Source organism: Bos indicus x Bos taurus, chromosome 14 (genome assembly GCF_003369695.1).
Source record: "Bos indicus x Bos taurus breed Angus x Brahman F1 hybrid chromosome 14, Bos_hybrid_MaternalHap_v2.0, whole genome shotgun sequence".
NCBI lineage: Eukaryota > Metazoa > Chordata > Mammalia > Artiodactyla > Bovidae > Bos > Bos indicus x Bos taurus.
In genome coordinates, this window is record NC_040089.1 from 1,033,989 (window position 1) to 1,048,449 (window position 14,461).

Genomic DNA, 14,461 nt, shown 5'->3' on the forward strand with positions numbered 1-14,461 from the left:
ACACCGGCTGGTCACAACCACAAACCTTCCTGGTATCCGGACCAGGTGCCTCTTTCTTTTACTTTTTCTTTCTTTTCTTTTCCTCCCTCCCTCCCTTCTTTCTTGACAGAGTTGTGCCAGCGCCAAGCCCAGATCCTGGGAGGCAGACGTGCGCGTGTGACTAGCAGGCCCTCCGGCATCGGCCAGGCAGTGGAGAAGGTGCGGACCGTCCTAGGAACGGGAGGGTGCTAAAGTCTGCTCTCCATAGAGTCTCCAGGAAAGCTTACTCAAGTTGACTCCGAAGTACATTCAGACCCACGGAACTAGAACTTCAGTGGCAACAGCCCGTGATCTCTGCGTTCAGCAAGCGTCGCAGGTGTCCCAGGGCCGGAGCCCGAGGAGGCGGGGCGTGGGGCGGGGCAGAGGGACGCAGGGGGCGGAGCCTGTGGAGACAAAGCGGGGCGGGGCCGAGCGGGGAGCTTCGGGGAGCTTCGGAGTGCGGAGCGGACCTGGAGCTGTAGCCTCGCCGCAGGCGGGCGGGACAGGGCTTGAGCCGGCTTCTCCCGTCTGCCTGTGCGACGCCCACCCAGCTACCCTGCTCTATTATGGTTGACCAGCGCGCCCGGGTGGTCACCTTAACGCAGAGCCTCTGCGTCCTCGCGAGGCCCCTGTCCCGGCCGGCCTGCGAGCTGGAGCCGCTGCAGGGCTGGGGCTGGGTCCGGAGCTCCGGGCCCGCCGCCGTCCCCAGCCTTCTCTCCTGTCTGCAGGCCGCCCTGCCGCCGCCGCTGCCCTCGCCGCGGGGGAACGGGGAGCCGGCATGGCGGGCAGCCCCCCGGCCGCCTGGCCCCAGGTGAGCGCTCCTGCCCCCGGGACCTGGGCTCCTTGCCTCCCAGAAGATCTTTCCTCGGAGCCCGCTTCACTTGGGACCCTGAGTCCCAGGTCCTCTCCAGGACGGGGCCTCACAGGGGCTTCCCTTGCCCCTCCGCGTTGTTCCCCAGGGCGTTCCGGAGGCTGCGGGACACTCATCAGGAAAGGCGGTACTGAGCAGGTTGGGGTATGGATAGGTTGGGTTGACGGTTGTCATTACGGGTTCCCTGGCAAGCAGGGTACCTTGAGATGGAGTCCAGGGGTCCCACATGCCTGCTGGTGAGCCATCTGCCTCCTCTGCCTTGAATCCTGATGTGCTGACTCCATGGGCAGAACCAGTGTTGTTTCAGGGCCTCCTGACTTTTGGGGACGTGGCTGTGCACTTCACCCAGGAAGAAGGGGCGCGTCTGGATGCTGGGCAGAGGACCCTGTATAGAGACGTGATGCTGGAGACTTACAGGAACCTGGTCTCTCTGGGTGAGGTGATTCAGCCGCAGCCCTTCCCTCCTCCCCACCCCCAGCCCCCCTCAGAGCTAAGGTGGGATCTCGGAGGGGCCAGGCTGGTTGTGACTCTGGGACCAGAGGTGGGACATTCTGCTCCCAGGTGACAGGTGGGGTCTCTGGACCCGTCCCCGGGGCTGCCTGGAGACTAGAGGTGTCCTCGTCTCTCACAGAGGCGGGCCTCTGTTGAGTCCTTATCCCTGCCCTGCTCCCCACCCACCTCAACCTCCTGGGGAGACTCCATGTTTCAGAGCCTGCATGGTAGGGCCAGCTAACCCCCAAGTCCCAGACTGCCTCTGGAGTGGGAAGCCAAGCATGCCCTAGCACTTCACCCATTTCCTCTCTCCTCTCGGGCAGGAGTTCCAGAATCCAAGCCAGATCTCATCTCCCAACTGGAGCAAGGAAGGGAGCCCTGGGGCTCAGACCTGCTGGGGGCCCAGGAAGCAGAGACTTCGGGAAATGCCGGCATGGGTGAGTGAGGGGAGCCACAGGCCTCCGGTTGTTCAGTATTTGCACTCACCATACACAGCCAGTGTTGTGAACAGCCGGATAGAAGGACAGTCACACAGTCACAAAGTGCACTTTCGTTGGCTTGTCCCTTGGTGTCCTTACCCAGGCACATGGACGCCCATCAATTGAAAACAGGCAGCCAGTTAGCGGTGAAGGGGTAAAGACTGTGATTGTTGCCCTTCCCCTTCATTGAAGATTGAGGACAATTTTCTGGGAGTCCAGCACCATGCCAGATGCTTAACAAATTGTGCCTCACTTTCTCCCCCAACAGCCCCATGGGATGAGTTATCAGAACCCTCAGTTACAAGGAACTGAAAACCCAACCAAACCAGCCAGAGCTGGGGGGAGGCTCTTGGCTCAAGTTGTGAAAATTGGGGCTGGTTCTCAGCATCGTGGGTCTCAGGTTCCAAATAATGCCCTTGGCATAAGTTTGAGATCCAGAACACTTAACATCTGTCAAGCCAGACATCCCGCCTCCCAGAACTGCTGCTGGCCACGGGTAGCAGTGGCCCCTGGTGACCTTGGCACGATCTGGAAGTGTCTGCCCACCTACCCTTAAACAGGAACGTCTGTTCTCACAGCATCACTTCTGACACCAAATATAGGGAGCTCCTCATACCACCCAGTTCTTCACCTCTCTGCACACTCACTGGGTGTCCTGCAGTCCAACTCTGACACCTCATCCCCGCACTGGACGCCTGTGGACGTCTGAGCAGTTAGGGCATCATCCCAGAAACCCTTCCTGAGGGTCAGTTCTAGTCCTTTGGGTTTCCTGAGTGTAGAGCCTTAGAGTTTCAGGTATAGATATGTATTTGGCAGGCAGTAATTTCTGGAAGCAGGCAAGAGAGAGCAGGAAGAGAGAGAGGAGAGAAGTCAGTACAGAGCTGCCACTGCCAGCGTGTGGAGCACCACAGCTCCAGGACCATGACCACTGAGAGGCTGCAGGAGGCATCTGGGATTGTCCATCAGAGCGAGGGAGGGGGACACTTATCCTTGGTCCCTGCCCCTGGGGCGGTACCTGTCTGCAGCCTGGGCTGGAAGTGCAGACCTCGGCTAAGACAGAGGCATGCCTGTCCCAGAGGATGCTGGCAGGCAGAGCTCTCAGAGCTGTCTGCTGCAGCAGGGCAGGAATGCCAGGGAGGCGGGGGCTTGGTGTACGGTGCTTGTAGCGTCAGCTACAGACTTCAACTAGAAAAAGGTGGCAAGAAAAAGTTGGGACATGTGAGGGGAAGGTCCATGAAGGAGGTGGGCGCACAGCCAGTGAGCCTGGACTCACCCGTGAGACACCTCGTGGAGAGGGCCAGCAGGTGGTTGATACTTGCAGGCACAGAGTAGGGGCCCAGGTGGACCTTCTCAAACAGGGTAACACGTGGGCCCTTTCTCTTTCAGATTCCACCCAGGGGTCTTTGTGTAAACATGTGACTGCAAGGGTGAAAATGACTCCAGCTGCAGAGCCTCCAGGAGGAGCATCTGGAAGCTTCTTCAGGGGTGAGCCTCCAAAAGCAGTCTGCAAAGAAGCCGCTCTGCAGGAGGGCAGGCTAGGGAGCCTGGAGAACTTCCTTATCCAGGAGAGACCATCACATGGAACCTTTTGGACCATCTCCAAAGGAGAAGGGGCCCGGAAAGGCGGTAAATGGGGACCCGAGCTTTTCTGTAGCCGCGAGACAAACGCTAAAGGGCAGGCAGCCCACAGGTGCGAAACGTGCGCCAAGACCTTCCGATACCTCTCGCGTCTGGTGAGACACCGGGCCACGCACAGCGGCGAGAAGCCGCACGCGTGCGGGGAGTGCGGCCGCGCGTTCAGCCAGCGCTCGCACCTGGCACAGCACCGCAGCGCACACGCTGGCCAGAAGCCGCACACCTGCGGGCAGTGCGGCCGTGCCTTCACACGTCTCTCCACGCTGCACCGCCACCAGCGCGTCCACAGCGGCGAGAAGCCTTTCGGGTGCCAGTGGTGCGGGAAGCCCTTCAGTTACAGCACTCTCCTCGCCCAGCACCAGCGGATCCACACCCGAGAGAGGCCGTTCCGGTGCTCAAAGTGCGGGAAGAGCTTCATCTGGAAGTCCAGCTTTCGGACTCATCAGAAATCGCACCTGTGCAGCCAGGCGGCGTGGATCTCTGTAAGCTAAGTAGCCGCTGGCAGGGGGAGCTTAGGGCTGGCTGCTGCTGCAAGGAGGGCCCCAGAAGGATGTCCTCAGCACGTGGCACCGCGCAGAGCGAGACCAGCACGAGGGACTGGATTGTTTCTCCACCGGAGATCGACGTGTGCATTTCAGGTCCTTCCCACAACAAGGGGTAGCCCAGGCCTGCCTGCCCCAGCCACCACGACCTGGCAGCCTGCTGGATTCAGTGTAGCTGTGAGACGTCTGTGGACAAATTGATGCTTTGAAAGTTACTATTTTCAGGTGCATCCAGATTTTATTTCTGAAATTTAAAATGTAGGTCTTTGGTTTATTTGCATCATAGGTGGGTTCTAAATGCCTTTGAAATCCAGATGGGCTACCGAACTTTTGGATAATCAATCTTCCATCACACAGCAGCCCTGAACACCAGGAGAAGATCATGTAACTCTGGTCATCGTTTGGTCCTGGCTGGTTGTTTTCAGATGCTGATTTGTTGAGCAGGATGTGAGTGTTCCATTTGGGGCAGCTCAGCCCTTGCTGTTGGCCCTGTGGGTTTGCTGGCTCAGCTTCACCTTCCTGCATGCCAGCTCTGCTTGAGTCAGGCCATATGAAACATTAAGAGCGTGCATGTCGCTTGTACTGTTCTTTTTTCCAGCCAGTTCTTCCATAGAGAATATGTTTGCATAGTATGAATGTTTTCTATACAATAATAACATTAAAAACTTAAAACACATGGTGGAAATAGAGAAAACAGATATAAAAGAGGCCAGTGGTCACGAAACACAGGATATCTATAGGGAGGTTAGTTGGCAAGCACTGCCCACGCATCAGGGGGCGGGCAGGGGAAGGCCGTGCCTTTGTGACCATCCACTGAACTCTTGGCATTCCTTTCACTGTTTAGAGGCTGAGTGTCACATGTCTAGTGAAACTAAACGTGCTCAGCCATTTTCCTGTAGGCAGATTAAATAACTTAATTACAGAAGCAATACATGATCATTTGAGGAAATGTACAGCTATATAAACATAAAGTAAAACATGGGACTTCCATGACAGTCTAGTGGTTAAGACTGCAGGCTTCCATTGTAGGGGGTATGGGTTTGATCCCTGGTCAGGGAACTAAGATCCCACATTATGTGCAGTGCAGCCAAAATAAAATAGAGAAAAATATAACCAGAAGTTTTATTTTGACTCAAAGGAACCTGGTAAACGGACAATGAAAAAGGGGGATTTGGGTGTTAACCCACAGCGTTTCACCCAGACCATCTAGATTTAAAGCTGTAGCAGAAGAAAACCTTCCTGAACTAAAGGAGTGCCTGGTCTTGACACTGAAAGACCTGATCGTGAGCAAAAGAAAAAACAGAACATGAAGTTTCATGAAATGACTGGACCACAAACAGGAAAAAGAAGATCACCAACAGGAAAAAAATAAGCTTGCCCCAGACTTTAATTAACAAAGACTGCAGCTCTTTCCATATTTATTTCCTTTATGTGTCACCATATTTTCTTTATTTGTGCCTCGGGGAGTGTAGGATCTTAGTTCCCTGAGCCCCCTGTAGTGGAAGTCCAGAGTCTTAACCACTGGGCTGCCAGGGAAGTCCTAGAGTCAAATTCTAAAGCTTATTTTCTTTCTTTTCCCTTTACCTCTTTTTTCCTAGGGTGTGATAGCAATAGTTAAATTCAAATTAGGTTCATTAGATGCAAAAAATATGATGGAGTCTTGTCAGAGATCAAGAAGACATGGCTCAGAAACGCTGGATGAAACAGGATACATTAATGAAGAGACTCTGATGATGTTCCTTTGGTGGGGAGGAGGGACCAGCTTCAGAGCTATGTAATAATTACATGTTGGAATGGATGGATGGAAGCTTTGAAACTGCTTTTTGAGAAAATGTACTGATGTGGATATTGAGTCGTCAAGGGGTGGATTGTAATGAACATATCTTGTTTCAGCCCATCCTGAGTCCATCCCTTTCTTTCTGTAAAAGTGCCTCCGCTTCTGTTTGCAGCACTTCCCAGGATCCGTTGTAGGAAGTCACAGTGGGGCTGCCAGTCTGGGTGCCTTGTTTTTCTTTTTCTTGCCCAGTCACTCAGGCCAGAACTTCCAGTATAATTTTGAGCAGAAGTGGCAAAAGTGAACATTCTTGTTTAATTTCTTACCTTTTAAGGGGAAAGCTTTTAGTTTTCATTCATTGAGTATGACGTGGTTCTTCAGTCGTTCAGTTGTGTCCAATTCTTTGCGACCCCATGGACTGCAGCACATCAGGCTTCCCTGTACTTCACCATCTCCCAGAGCTTGCTCAAACTTATGTCCATCGAGTTGGTCATGCCATCCAACCATCTCATCCTCTGTCGTCCCCTTCTCCTCCTGACTTCAGTCTTTCCCAGCATCAGGGTCTTTTCCAATGAGTTGGTTCTTTGCATCAGGTGGCCAAAGTATTGGAGTTTCAGCATCAGTCCTTCCAATGAATATTCAGGAATGATTTCTTTGGGGATGTTAAAGGAGTGTGATGTTAGCTGTGGATTTTTCATAAATGCCCTTGATTAAGTTGAGGAAGTTCTCTTCTGTTCCTGGTTTGTTGAGTGTTCTTATCATGAAAGGGTGTTAGACTTTATCAAATGCTTTATCTGCCTCAGCTGAGATCATTTTTTTCTTTGTTCTATGAACGTGGTGTATTTGATTATTTTTTTTTAATTTAACCATCCCTTGCATTGCAGAAATAAATCCCACTTAATCATGTGTATAATCCTTTTACTATGCTGCTGGATTTAGTTTACAGTTGCTTTTATTCCAGCTCTATACTTCCATTGATGAAAACTCTATTCACCATACTTACAGTGCCCTAGACAGAAACGCAAACTGTATATAACAAATACATATATGTATATATAGATAGGTAGATATAGATGTATTTTGAAGGACTGACTTACATGATTGTGGGGCTGGCAAGTCTGAAGTCTGTAGGACAGGCTGGCAGGCTAGAACTCTTAGGCAGGAACTCTCCAGTCTTGAAGTAGAATGTCTTCTCCTTCAGTGAAACTTCAATTTTGCTCTTAAGGCTTCTCAACTGAATGGATGTGCTCACTCAGTTGTGTCCGGCTCTTTGCGACCCCCTGGACTGTAGCCTACCAGGCTCCTCTGTCCGTGAGATTTCCTATGCAAGAATACTGGAGTGGGTTGCCATTTCCTACTCTAGGGGATCTTCCCGACTCAGGAATCAAAGCTGTGCCTCCTAAATTGGCAGGTGGATTCTTTACCACTATGCCACCTGGGAAGCCTCCTGAATGAATGAGACCCACATTATCAAGGAAAGTCTAGTTTTCTTCAAGTCACCTGATCTAAGATGCTACTGTCTATGAAGTATCTTCACTGGCAGCATCTAGATTTGTGTGTGAATCACTGCATGCTACAGCCTCGCCAAGCTGACACATAACCAGTTGACACCAACCATCACACCAGGCCTTGTACCTAACTTCCTCCCTTAGCTTGCCTAGCCAATGAAGCAGGAATCCTCTTAATTCTTCCAACTTGATGTTGCTTCAGTCAGTAAACTTCTGAGTCCTTATTACCTGAACTACAACAGTGGCCCCCAAGCTATCTCCTGCTATTAATAATCTCGTGAAATGTGTTTGTCTTTTTAATGTATTTATTAAAGTATATTTTTATATAGTGTCCTGAATACAGTAACTGTTGCAGTTGCTTCTCACAAATGCAGTTTTTACCCTAGGAAAGCACCGAGCAGCTGCAGCTCCTCCGTTTTCAGAATATTCTTTGGCCTTGCTGCTACTCCTCCGTCCAGAGCCTGCGGGCTTTCGGAGATGCGCAGCCTCGCGTCCTCTCCCACCGCCCCAACGCCGGCACCGTCTGGGTTAGGGGCTAGCAGTGATCGGCCTAGGGGAGGCGGAGCCGACGGGAACTACATTTCCCAGGCTACTGCGCGGCCCTGGACTTCATGTCCCAGCAGCTCCCGGGGCGGCCCTCGAGGACTCCACTTCCCAGAGTGCCGCGGGAGGGCCGACCTGGTCCTGCCCACTCCACCTGGCCCCGGCGCGTGGCTGGGCACTCAGCCGGCGCCGGAAGCGGCCCTGCGGGCAGGTGGGTAAGAAGGCGAGGGGCGCTGTGGCATGGCGATCTGGGTCTTGGACCTTGGGTGCCCCGTGACAATCAGAAATGTCTGAAGGGTGCCGGGAACTGGGGGCGTGGGAGGGACCAGGAAGCACGGAAGGGGGCCCAACTGCACTGTGCGAATGGGCTCAGAGGTGGGTCCAGGGGTGGAGGGCTTGGGAAGCGCCTGGGGAAACGTGGGAGGGGCCCGGCCGCGGTAGCGTCTACCCCAGGGCCTGCTGCTACACTGCCCGTGCCATCAGGAGCAGCAGAATGTCCGGGAAGGGCCCCCTCTGGTCCGGGCTGCCCGTCGGGCTCTGCATCGGGGAGTTCAAAGTCCTCCGGTAGCTGCCCGAGCAGATTTCCAGCCCCCAGGATAGGTTCCTACGAGGTGGTGGCGCCCTGAAGCCTGTCCATTTCTCCAGGTAGCCAGAAGCTCTGCCTGCCCAGAAGGAACCAAGCTTTCCAAAGCTAGCTGGAGTGGGCACTGGGCTGCAAACACAGCCGCCGCCCCTTCCCGCAGTCAGTAGCATATGGACTTTGGCCAGAAAGCCCCAGACCCAAAGTTGGCTGCCTCCCTTCTTGTGAGCCAGAGAGGAGCCAAATATTCTCTTTCTTGGCCCAGTGGGGGTCAGGGTTGGGCCCACAGGGCAGAGCCTGGTTCTCTGGGCTGAGTGGTAGGCACAGGGCTCCCTGGGGAACAGAGCTGAGAGGAGCGGATGGCTCAGGCTAGCTGGGTCTGCCTGGTCCCCAGCAGGCAGTCTCCCTGGCCTAGTGACCTCATACTGTGCCCCAGTGCTAGGGGCAGTGACCCTGGGCTGGGGCAGCTCAGGGGAGTGGGGTTCTGTGGGATGGGAGCAATGGCCTCAGCCTCACACCATTTGGCCCTACAGGTGTAGCCACCATGGGTGATCCTCGGGGGACCAGGCGGATCCTAGTGACTGGGGGCTCAGGGCTGGTGGGCAGAGCCATCCAGAAGGTGGTAGAAGATGGGGCCAGGCTGCCCGGAGAGGACTGGGTGTTTGTCTCCTCCAAGGATGCCGATCTCACGTGAGTCCGCCCATCCCTGGAGCACCCCCTACTGTGCCCTCTCCAGACTGAGTGCTCCGGGCCAGCCCTGTCCCTGGCGGGGCCTCGCATCCGGGCCCTCCCTGCCAGGTGGCTGGCCTGGCCGGGGTGTGCACAGCTTTGCTCCTGGGCAAACTTCCTCCTTTCTCTTCCTGGAAGCCCACACTCTCCTACCTGCCAGGGCCTGGCCTGGCCACTTTCCCTTTTGGCAGCCCCTCCCACCTTTGGCCCTGCCTGGCTCCTGCCCCCAGTGCCTTGAGCCAAGACGCTCGTTCCCTTGGGCTTCCAAGCAGCCCCTGATGGCCTGGCTTCCCCACAGGGATGCTGCACAGACCCGAGCGCTGTTTCAACAGGTCCAGCCCACACACGTCATCCATCTTGCTGCAATGGTGGGGGGCCTGTTCCGGAATATCAAATACAATTTGGACTTCTGGGTAAGGGAGAGCCCCAGTGAGCACTGGGAGCCAGGATCCTGGATTTTGGGGACTTTTTGGCCAGCTTCCCAAGTTCTTGTTCTGGCTTCACGAAGCTCCTGAGGGTCAGGGCTTGGCCCAGCCGGGGGGGCAGCCCTGAGGGCCCCCAGTGCCCTACACTTGGGCTGTAGGCAGAGGGGCACACAGGTAGGCTGGGGGACATTTGGCCCAGTAGGGAAAGCCCAAGAGGTAAATGGGGTTTGGGTGAGCTGAGAGAAGCCAGCATTTGCCGTGTGACCCTGCCCTACCTGCTTCCTGCCTCCTGGGCCTCCAGATGCCCCTGCTCCCAGGAGGTCCAGCTGCACTGAGCCTGGGGTGCACCCTGGGCTGCTGAGGTGTAAGCTGGGCTCTCCCAGGGCCCTGCCCCTGCCAGGCTTTGCCCATGAGGGCTGTCCATGTCTCTGCCACTGGCCTTGGTGTGGTTCAGCCCTGCTTTGGGCCTGGGATGGTGGAAGCTTAGACCAGATTCTGCACGGGCGTCTGTCCTCCTCGTCTCAGTGACAGCCTTCCCAGGAGGCTGCCTGACCACCACCTCTCCCCTCTCCCCAGACCACCCAAATGCCCCGGCCAGCTCATGTTCTCAGAGAGGGAAGTGAGGCCCTAGGAGGGATGTGGCTGGCCAAGGCTTCACTGCTACTGAGCAGTAGAGCCAGGGGTGAGCTCCTGGGTTGGGGGTGTGGAAGGGCCCCATCTTCCCTTCCTGCCTCAGGGCCAGATTGGGCCCCCTGGGCTCCTGCACCACCTCAGCAGCCCCAGAGGGTGGGGCTCAGCCCTGAGCTTGGGGTGTAGCCCTCTCCTCCGAGGTCCTCCCGCAGCCTCAGGGGAGGCAGGCCTAGATCCTCCTTCAGTCCTGGGGGTGGGCCCTGGGAGCAGTTGGAACTCAGGCTCAGATGCGGCCTCCAGGGTGCGTCCTACTTCAGTCCCTGGAGGAGCAGGTGAGGCTTTGGACTGTGCCTGGAGGGGCCTGATCCCTGCTTCCCACCGCCCCCACCCCCTCCACCCCACAGAGGAAAAACATACACATCAATGATAATGTGCTACACTCGGCCTTCGAGGTGGGCGTGCGCAAGGTGGTCTCCTGCCTGTCCACCTGCATCTTCCCAGATAAGACCACCTACCCTATCGATGAGACCATGGTGAGGGGAGGAGCCTGGGCAGGGTGGGGCCTGGCCTGGGGGCGGGGCTGAGAAGCAGCGGGTCCTCTGCTCCCCCAGATTCACAACGGGCCGCCGCACAGCAGCAATTTTGGCTACTCTTATGCCAAGAGGATGATCGACGTGCAGAACAGGTCCTCCTCCTGCGCCCCCTGGGCGGAGGCCAGTCAAGGCTGGGGAAGGGGGCCCTGGTGCCCCGCGGTGGGTGGGCCCAGGGGGCGGCCCAGCAGGGCTCCCAGACCTTGGCTGGGGTGTGGGACTCGGGGTGGGGCGGACCAGTGGCCCCAGGGTGAGGGCCAGAGGGGACGCTGTGCCGCCGCAGGGCCTACTTCCAGCAGCACGGCTGCACCTTCACCGCTGTCATCCCCACCAACGTCTTCGGGCCCCACGACAACTTCAGTATCGAGGACGGCCACGTACTGCCTGGCCTCATCCACAAGGTGCACCTGGCCAAGAGTGAGTGCCCGCCGCCCACGGGGGCCCCTGGGGCGCAGCCCGGGGAGAGGGGACAGCTGATGCTGCCACAGCCCCTCTGACACTTGCCCTCCTGACCCACAGGCAGTGGCTCAGCCTTGACGGTGTGGGGCACGGGGAGGCCCCGGAGGCAGTTCATCTACTCACTGGTCGGTGCCGCAGAGGGGCACGGCTGTCCCCTAGAACATCTCCCGGGGCCGCTGAGCTGGCCGTGGGCAGGCGGGAGGGAGCCTGGGAAAGGGTGGGAGTCCAGGCTGCCCCCATCCTCGCTGGGGCCCTGTAGGTTCCTGTCCCTGAGAGAGTCACTGGGGTAGCTCTGAGCTCATCTGGAGGGAGTTGGGGCACAGCTGGCCGGCCACTGCCCAAAGGGAGGGACCTGGGCTGGAGAGGGGACATGCGCCTGTGGGCTGTCACTGGTGGCCTCTGACCCCGGACGTCTGACCGGCAGGACCTGGCCCGGCTCTTTATCTGGGCCCTGCGGGAGTACGATGAGGTGGAGCCCATCATCCTGTCAGGTGGGCGCCCAGCAGCTCCACCCCCACCCCCACCCCCACCAGCTGGGCGGGACCCTGTCTGTCCCCGGAGCCGCCGAGCAGGGAGGAGGCTTCTGGGGGCCGGGCAGCGGGGGCCTGACCTGGCCTTTGGCCCCTGGCTCCCCACAGTGGGCGAGGAGGACGAGGTGTCCGTCCAGGAGGCAGCTGAGGCCGTGGTGGAGGCCATGGACTTCCACGGGGAGGTCACCGTATCCTTTGGTTGGAGGCTGGGGTGCCTCGGGCCTCCCTGCAGAAGACTGTGCCCTGGTGCCCCCATGGCACTCACCCTGGCGGCCGGGGGATGGGGGCATTGCTGCTCTGCTCTGGAGGCTCTTCCTGGGAAAGCTGGGCCAGGCTCAAGGGCAGGTGGGGGGCAGCAGGGCTTCCCCTTGTGCTGAGGCCTTGACCAGGTGCCCAGTTTGATACAACCAAGTCAGATGGGCAGTTTAAGAAGACGGCCAGTAATGCCAAGCTGCGGGCCTACCTGCCCGACTTCCGGTTCACGCCCTTCAAGCAGGGTGAGCCTCCCACCCTGTTCCTCAGGGCCTTCTGGCCTCTCCTGGGGGCCACCACTGCCCCTGCCCGGGCCTCAGCTTCCCCAGTGCCAGTTGGGGGGAACGCTCCGCGGGTTTGGCCTCCGTGCCCTCACCGCAGAGGCAGGACTCCCTGGGTCCCCATCCTCCTTCTGGGGAGGTCAGGACCGCCCTGGCCCTCATCTGCCCGCTTTTGTAGCTGTGAAGGAGACCTGTGCCTGGTTTACCGACAACTACGAGCAGGCCCGGAAGTGAAGCCTGTGGCCGGAGCTGGTCCACCTCCTCCCCAGCGCCTGGCCGGCAGCGCCCAGCAGCAGCCACTCTCAGAACCTGCCAGGAGCCGGGGGCACCGCCTGCCCTCCTGATGCTGGCCTCTGCTCCACTCCGTCTGCCGAGGCAGGCCTCAGTGACTGTCTGGTGGGGCCTCTGTCCACGTCAGGGAAGCCAAGCCCAGCACTCTGCTCCCCAACTCCATCCCTGAGTGTCCGCTTCCAATCCCTGGGAGCCAATAAAGAGCATTTTCACAGGCCTGTGCGCCAGCCACCCCCGTCCCCACCCCAGCACTGCCTCCTGAGCCCGGCCAGCCCCCAAGAGCTGCTGGGCCATGGTGACCAACTGTCCCTGGGGCAGAAGGGTGGCAGTGGGTGGAGTCACAGAGAAGTGGTGAGTGGGCGGGTGGCAGGAGAGGGTGGGCTGTCAGCTGGTGGGGACAAAGTGCCGGGCACCTGCAGTGGTCCCAGTGTGGTGGCCAGAGCCAGCCTCTCCACACGGCCACATGTGGGCCTGGGTAACCAGACTCCCCATGTCTCCCCCGCTTCCTCCTAGGATTTTGGGGAAAGAGGCCAGGTCTGGGTTTGGATAGGCCAGGCGGGCACAGAGGGATCTGAGAGGAGTGTCAGTCTGCTGGTTCAGGCTCCCCTGGGGCCCCAGCAGAGAGGAGCCTGACCTGGCCCATCAGCTCCCTAGCCCTCATGTGGCAGCTTCGGTGCTGGGGCCCAGCCTGTCCTTCTCCCGAGGACAGTGACAGGTGTCATGCAGGAGTGGGCCTGGCAGGCAGGGAGGTGAGTGGCACCTTCCTCAACAGGAAGATCTAGATGGGTTGACCCACTGGCACCCTGGCCGTTCAGGCAGTGCTGTGGGTGCCCAGCCTCCAGGCTGGAGCGGGACTGCCTCCCTCAGGACCCAGGCACCTTCCCTGGCTCTGGGATCCCCCTCTTCTCAGATCCCCTCTTCATGAGTGCGGACCAGTGACTGGTGTGCCCACACAGTCATGACATCTTCTGTGTATCTGGGCAGCATTGGCTGCCCCCCCGTGCTAGGCACAGTCCCGACCTCTGTGCCCCATCCGGCTGAGCACACCTTGCGTTTGTCACCACCCCATTACTCTCCCCAATAGTGTCAGTGCCTCCCTACCTTCTAGGTCTCTGTCCAGATGGTTATTCCTCTCTGAGGCCCACCCCACCGGCCTGCTTCTCCAGAAGTTCCTCCCCTCCCTCACCCACAGGACTCAGGGCTCCAGGACCAGGTTCGCCTTCATGGTGTATCTCCCGGGTGCCAACCATTTGTTAATGAAGGGTCTGCTGGTTAAGGGAGATGGGCACCTGAGATGGATCTTGGATCAGCCCAGTGAGAAAGGGGGCAGGAGCAGAAAGGCCCGGACGTGCCTGGGAGGACACTAACAGTGGTTGCATGTCCTGAGCTGTCCCTTGCGGGGTGTGTGTATCATAGAGGGGCAGGTCTGCAGGTAGGGCTTTGGCTGTCCATTCTGCTGCTGTGAGGGCTTCATTCCCAGCACCAGAGCAGGGGCTTCTCACTGAAGGGACAGTGTTGAGTAAGTGAGGGACTCTCACTGTTGAAGAACTTTTTAGTTGCTAAGTCATGTCTCACTCTTTTTGTGACCCCATGGAGCCCGCGAGGCTCCTCTATCCATGGGATTTCCCAGGCAAGAATACTGGAGTGGGTTGCCATTTCCTCCTCCAGGGTATCTTGCCAACCCTGGGATTGAACCTGCATCTCCTGTGTTGTAGGAAGATTCTTTCCACTGAGCCATCTGGTAAGCCCACTGAAGAATTTAGAACGTGCTAAAGGAGAGTTTAAAGAAAATAACAAAACGTTTTTAAAATGCAATCTTAAAAACTGCAGTC

The 14,461-nt window shown here is 57.5% G+C and overlaps 2 protein-coding genes across 4 annotated transcripts; both read left to right on the forward strand.

Moving 5' to 3' along the window:
• The first annotated feature begins 447 nt into the window (after nucleotides 1-447).
• LOC113903904 (zinc finger protein 485-like) lies at nucleotides 448-5,934 on the forward strand. 2 transcript variants are annotated; one of them, XM_027560574.1, is made up of 4 exons: nucleotides 448-829; nucleotides 1,197-1,323; nucleotides 1,705-1,818; nucleotides 3,247-5,934. In XM_027560574.1, the coding sequence occupies exons 1-4, from the start codon at nucleotides 797-799 to the stop codon at nucleotides 3,984-3,986; spliced, it is 1,014 nt and encodes a 337-aa protein (XP_027416375.1). In that variant the 5' UTR covers nucleotides 448-796; the 3' UTR covers nucleotides 3,987-5,934. The 2 variants fall into 2 exon arrangements, with proteins under 2 accessions (XP_027416375.1, XP_027416374.1); XM_027560573.1 differs by lacking the exon at nucleotides 448-829 and having other exon boundaries at nucleotides 836-1,323.
• Nucleotides 5,935-7,967: 2,033 nt separating this feature from the next.
• On the forward strand, nucleotides 7,968-12,847 carry TSTA3 (tissue specific transplantation antigen P35B). 2 transcript variants are annotated; one of them, XM_027560560.1, is made up of 11 exons: nucleotides 7,968-8,073; nucleotides 8,976-9,132; nucleotides 9,470-9,584; nucleotides 10,631-10,759; nucleotides 10,838-10,911; nucleotides 11,100-11,233; nucleotides 11,336-11,400; nucleotides 11,700-11,766; nucleotides 11,914-11,993; nucleotides 12,203-12,302; nucleotides 12,517-12,847. In XM_027560560.1, the coding sequence occupies exons 2-11, from the start codon at nucleotides 8,987-8,989 to the stop codon at nucleotides 12,570-12,572; spliced, it is 966 nt and encodes a 321-aa protein (XP_027416361.1). In that variant the 5' UTR covers nucleotides 7,968-8,073; nucleotides 8,976-8,986; the 3' UTR covers nucleotides 12,573-12,847. The 2 variants fall into 2 exon arrangements, with proteins under 2 accessions (XP_027416361.1, XP_027416362.1); XM_027560561.1 differs by lacking the exon at nucleotides 7,968-8,073 and adding an exon at nucleotides 8,080-8,237.
• The last annotated feature ends 1,614 nt before the right edge of the window (nucleotides 12,848-14,461 follow it).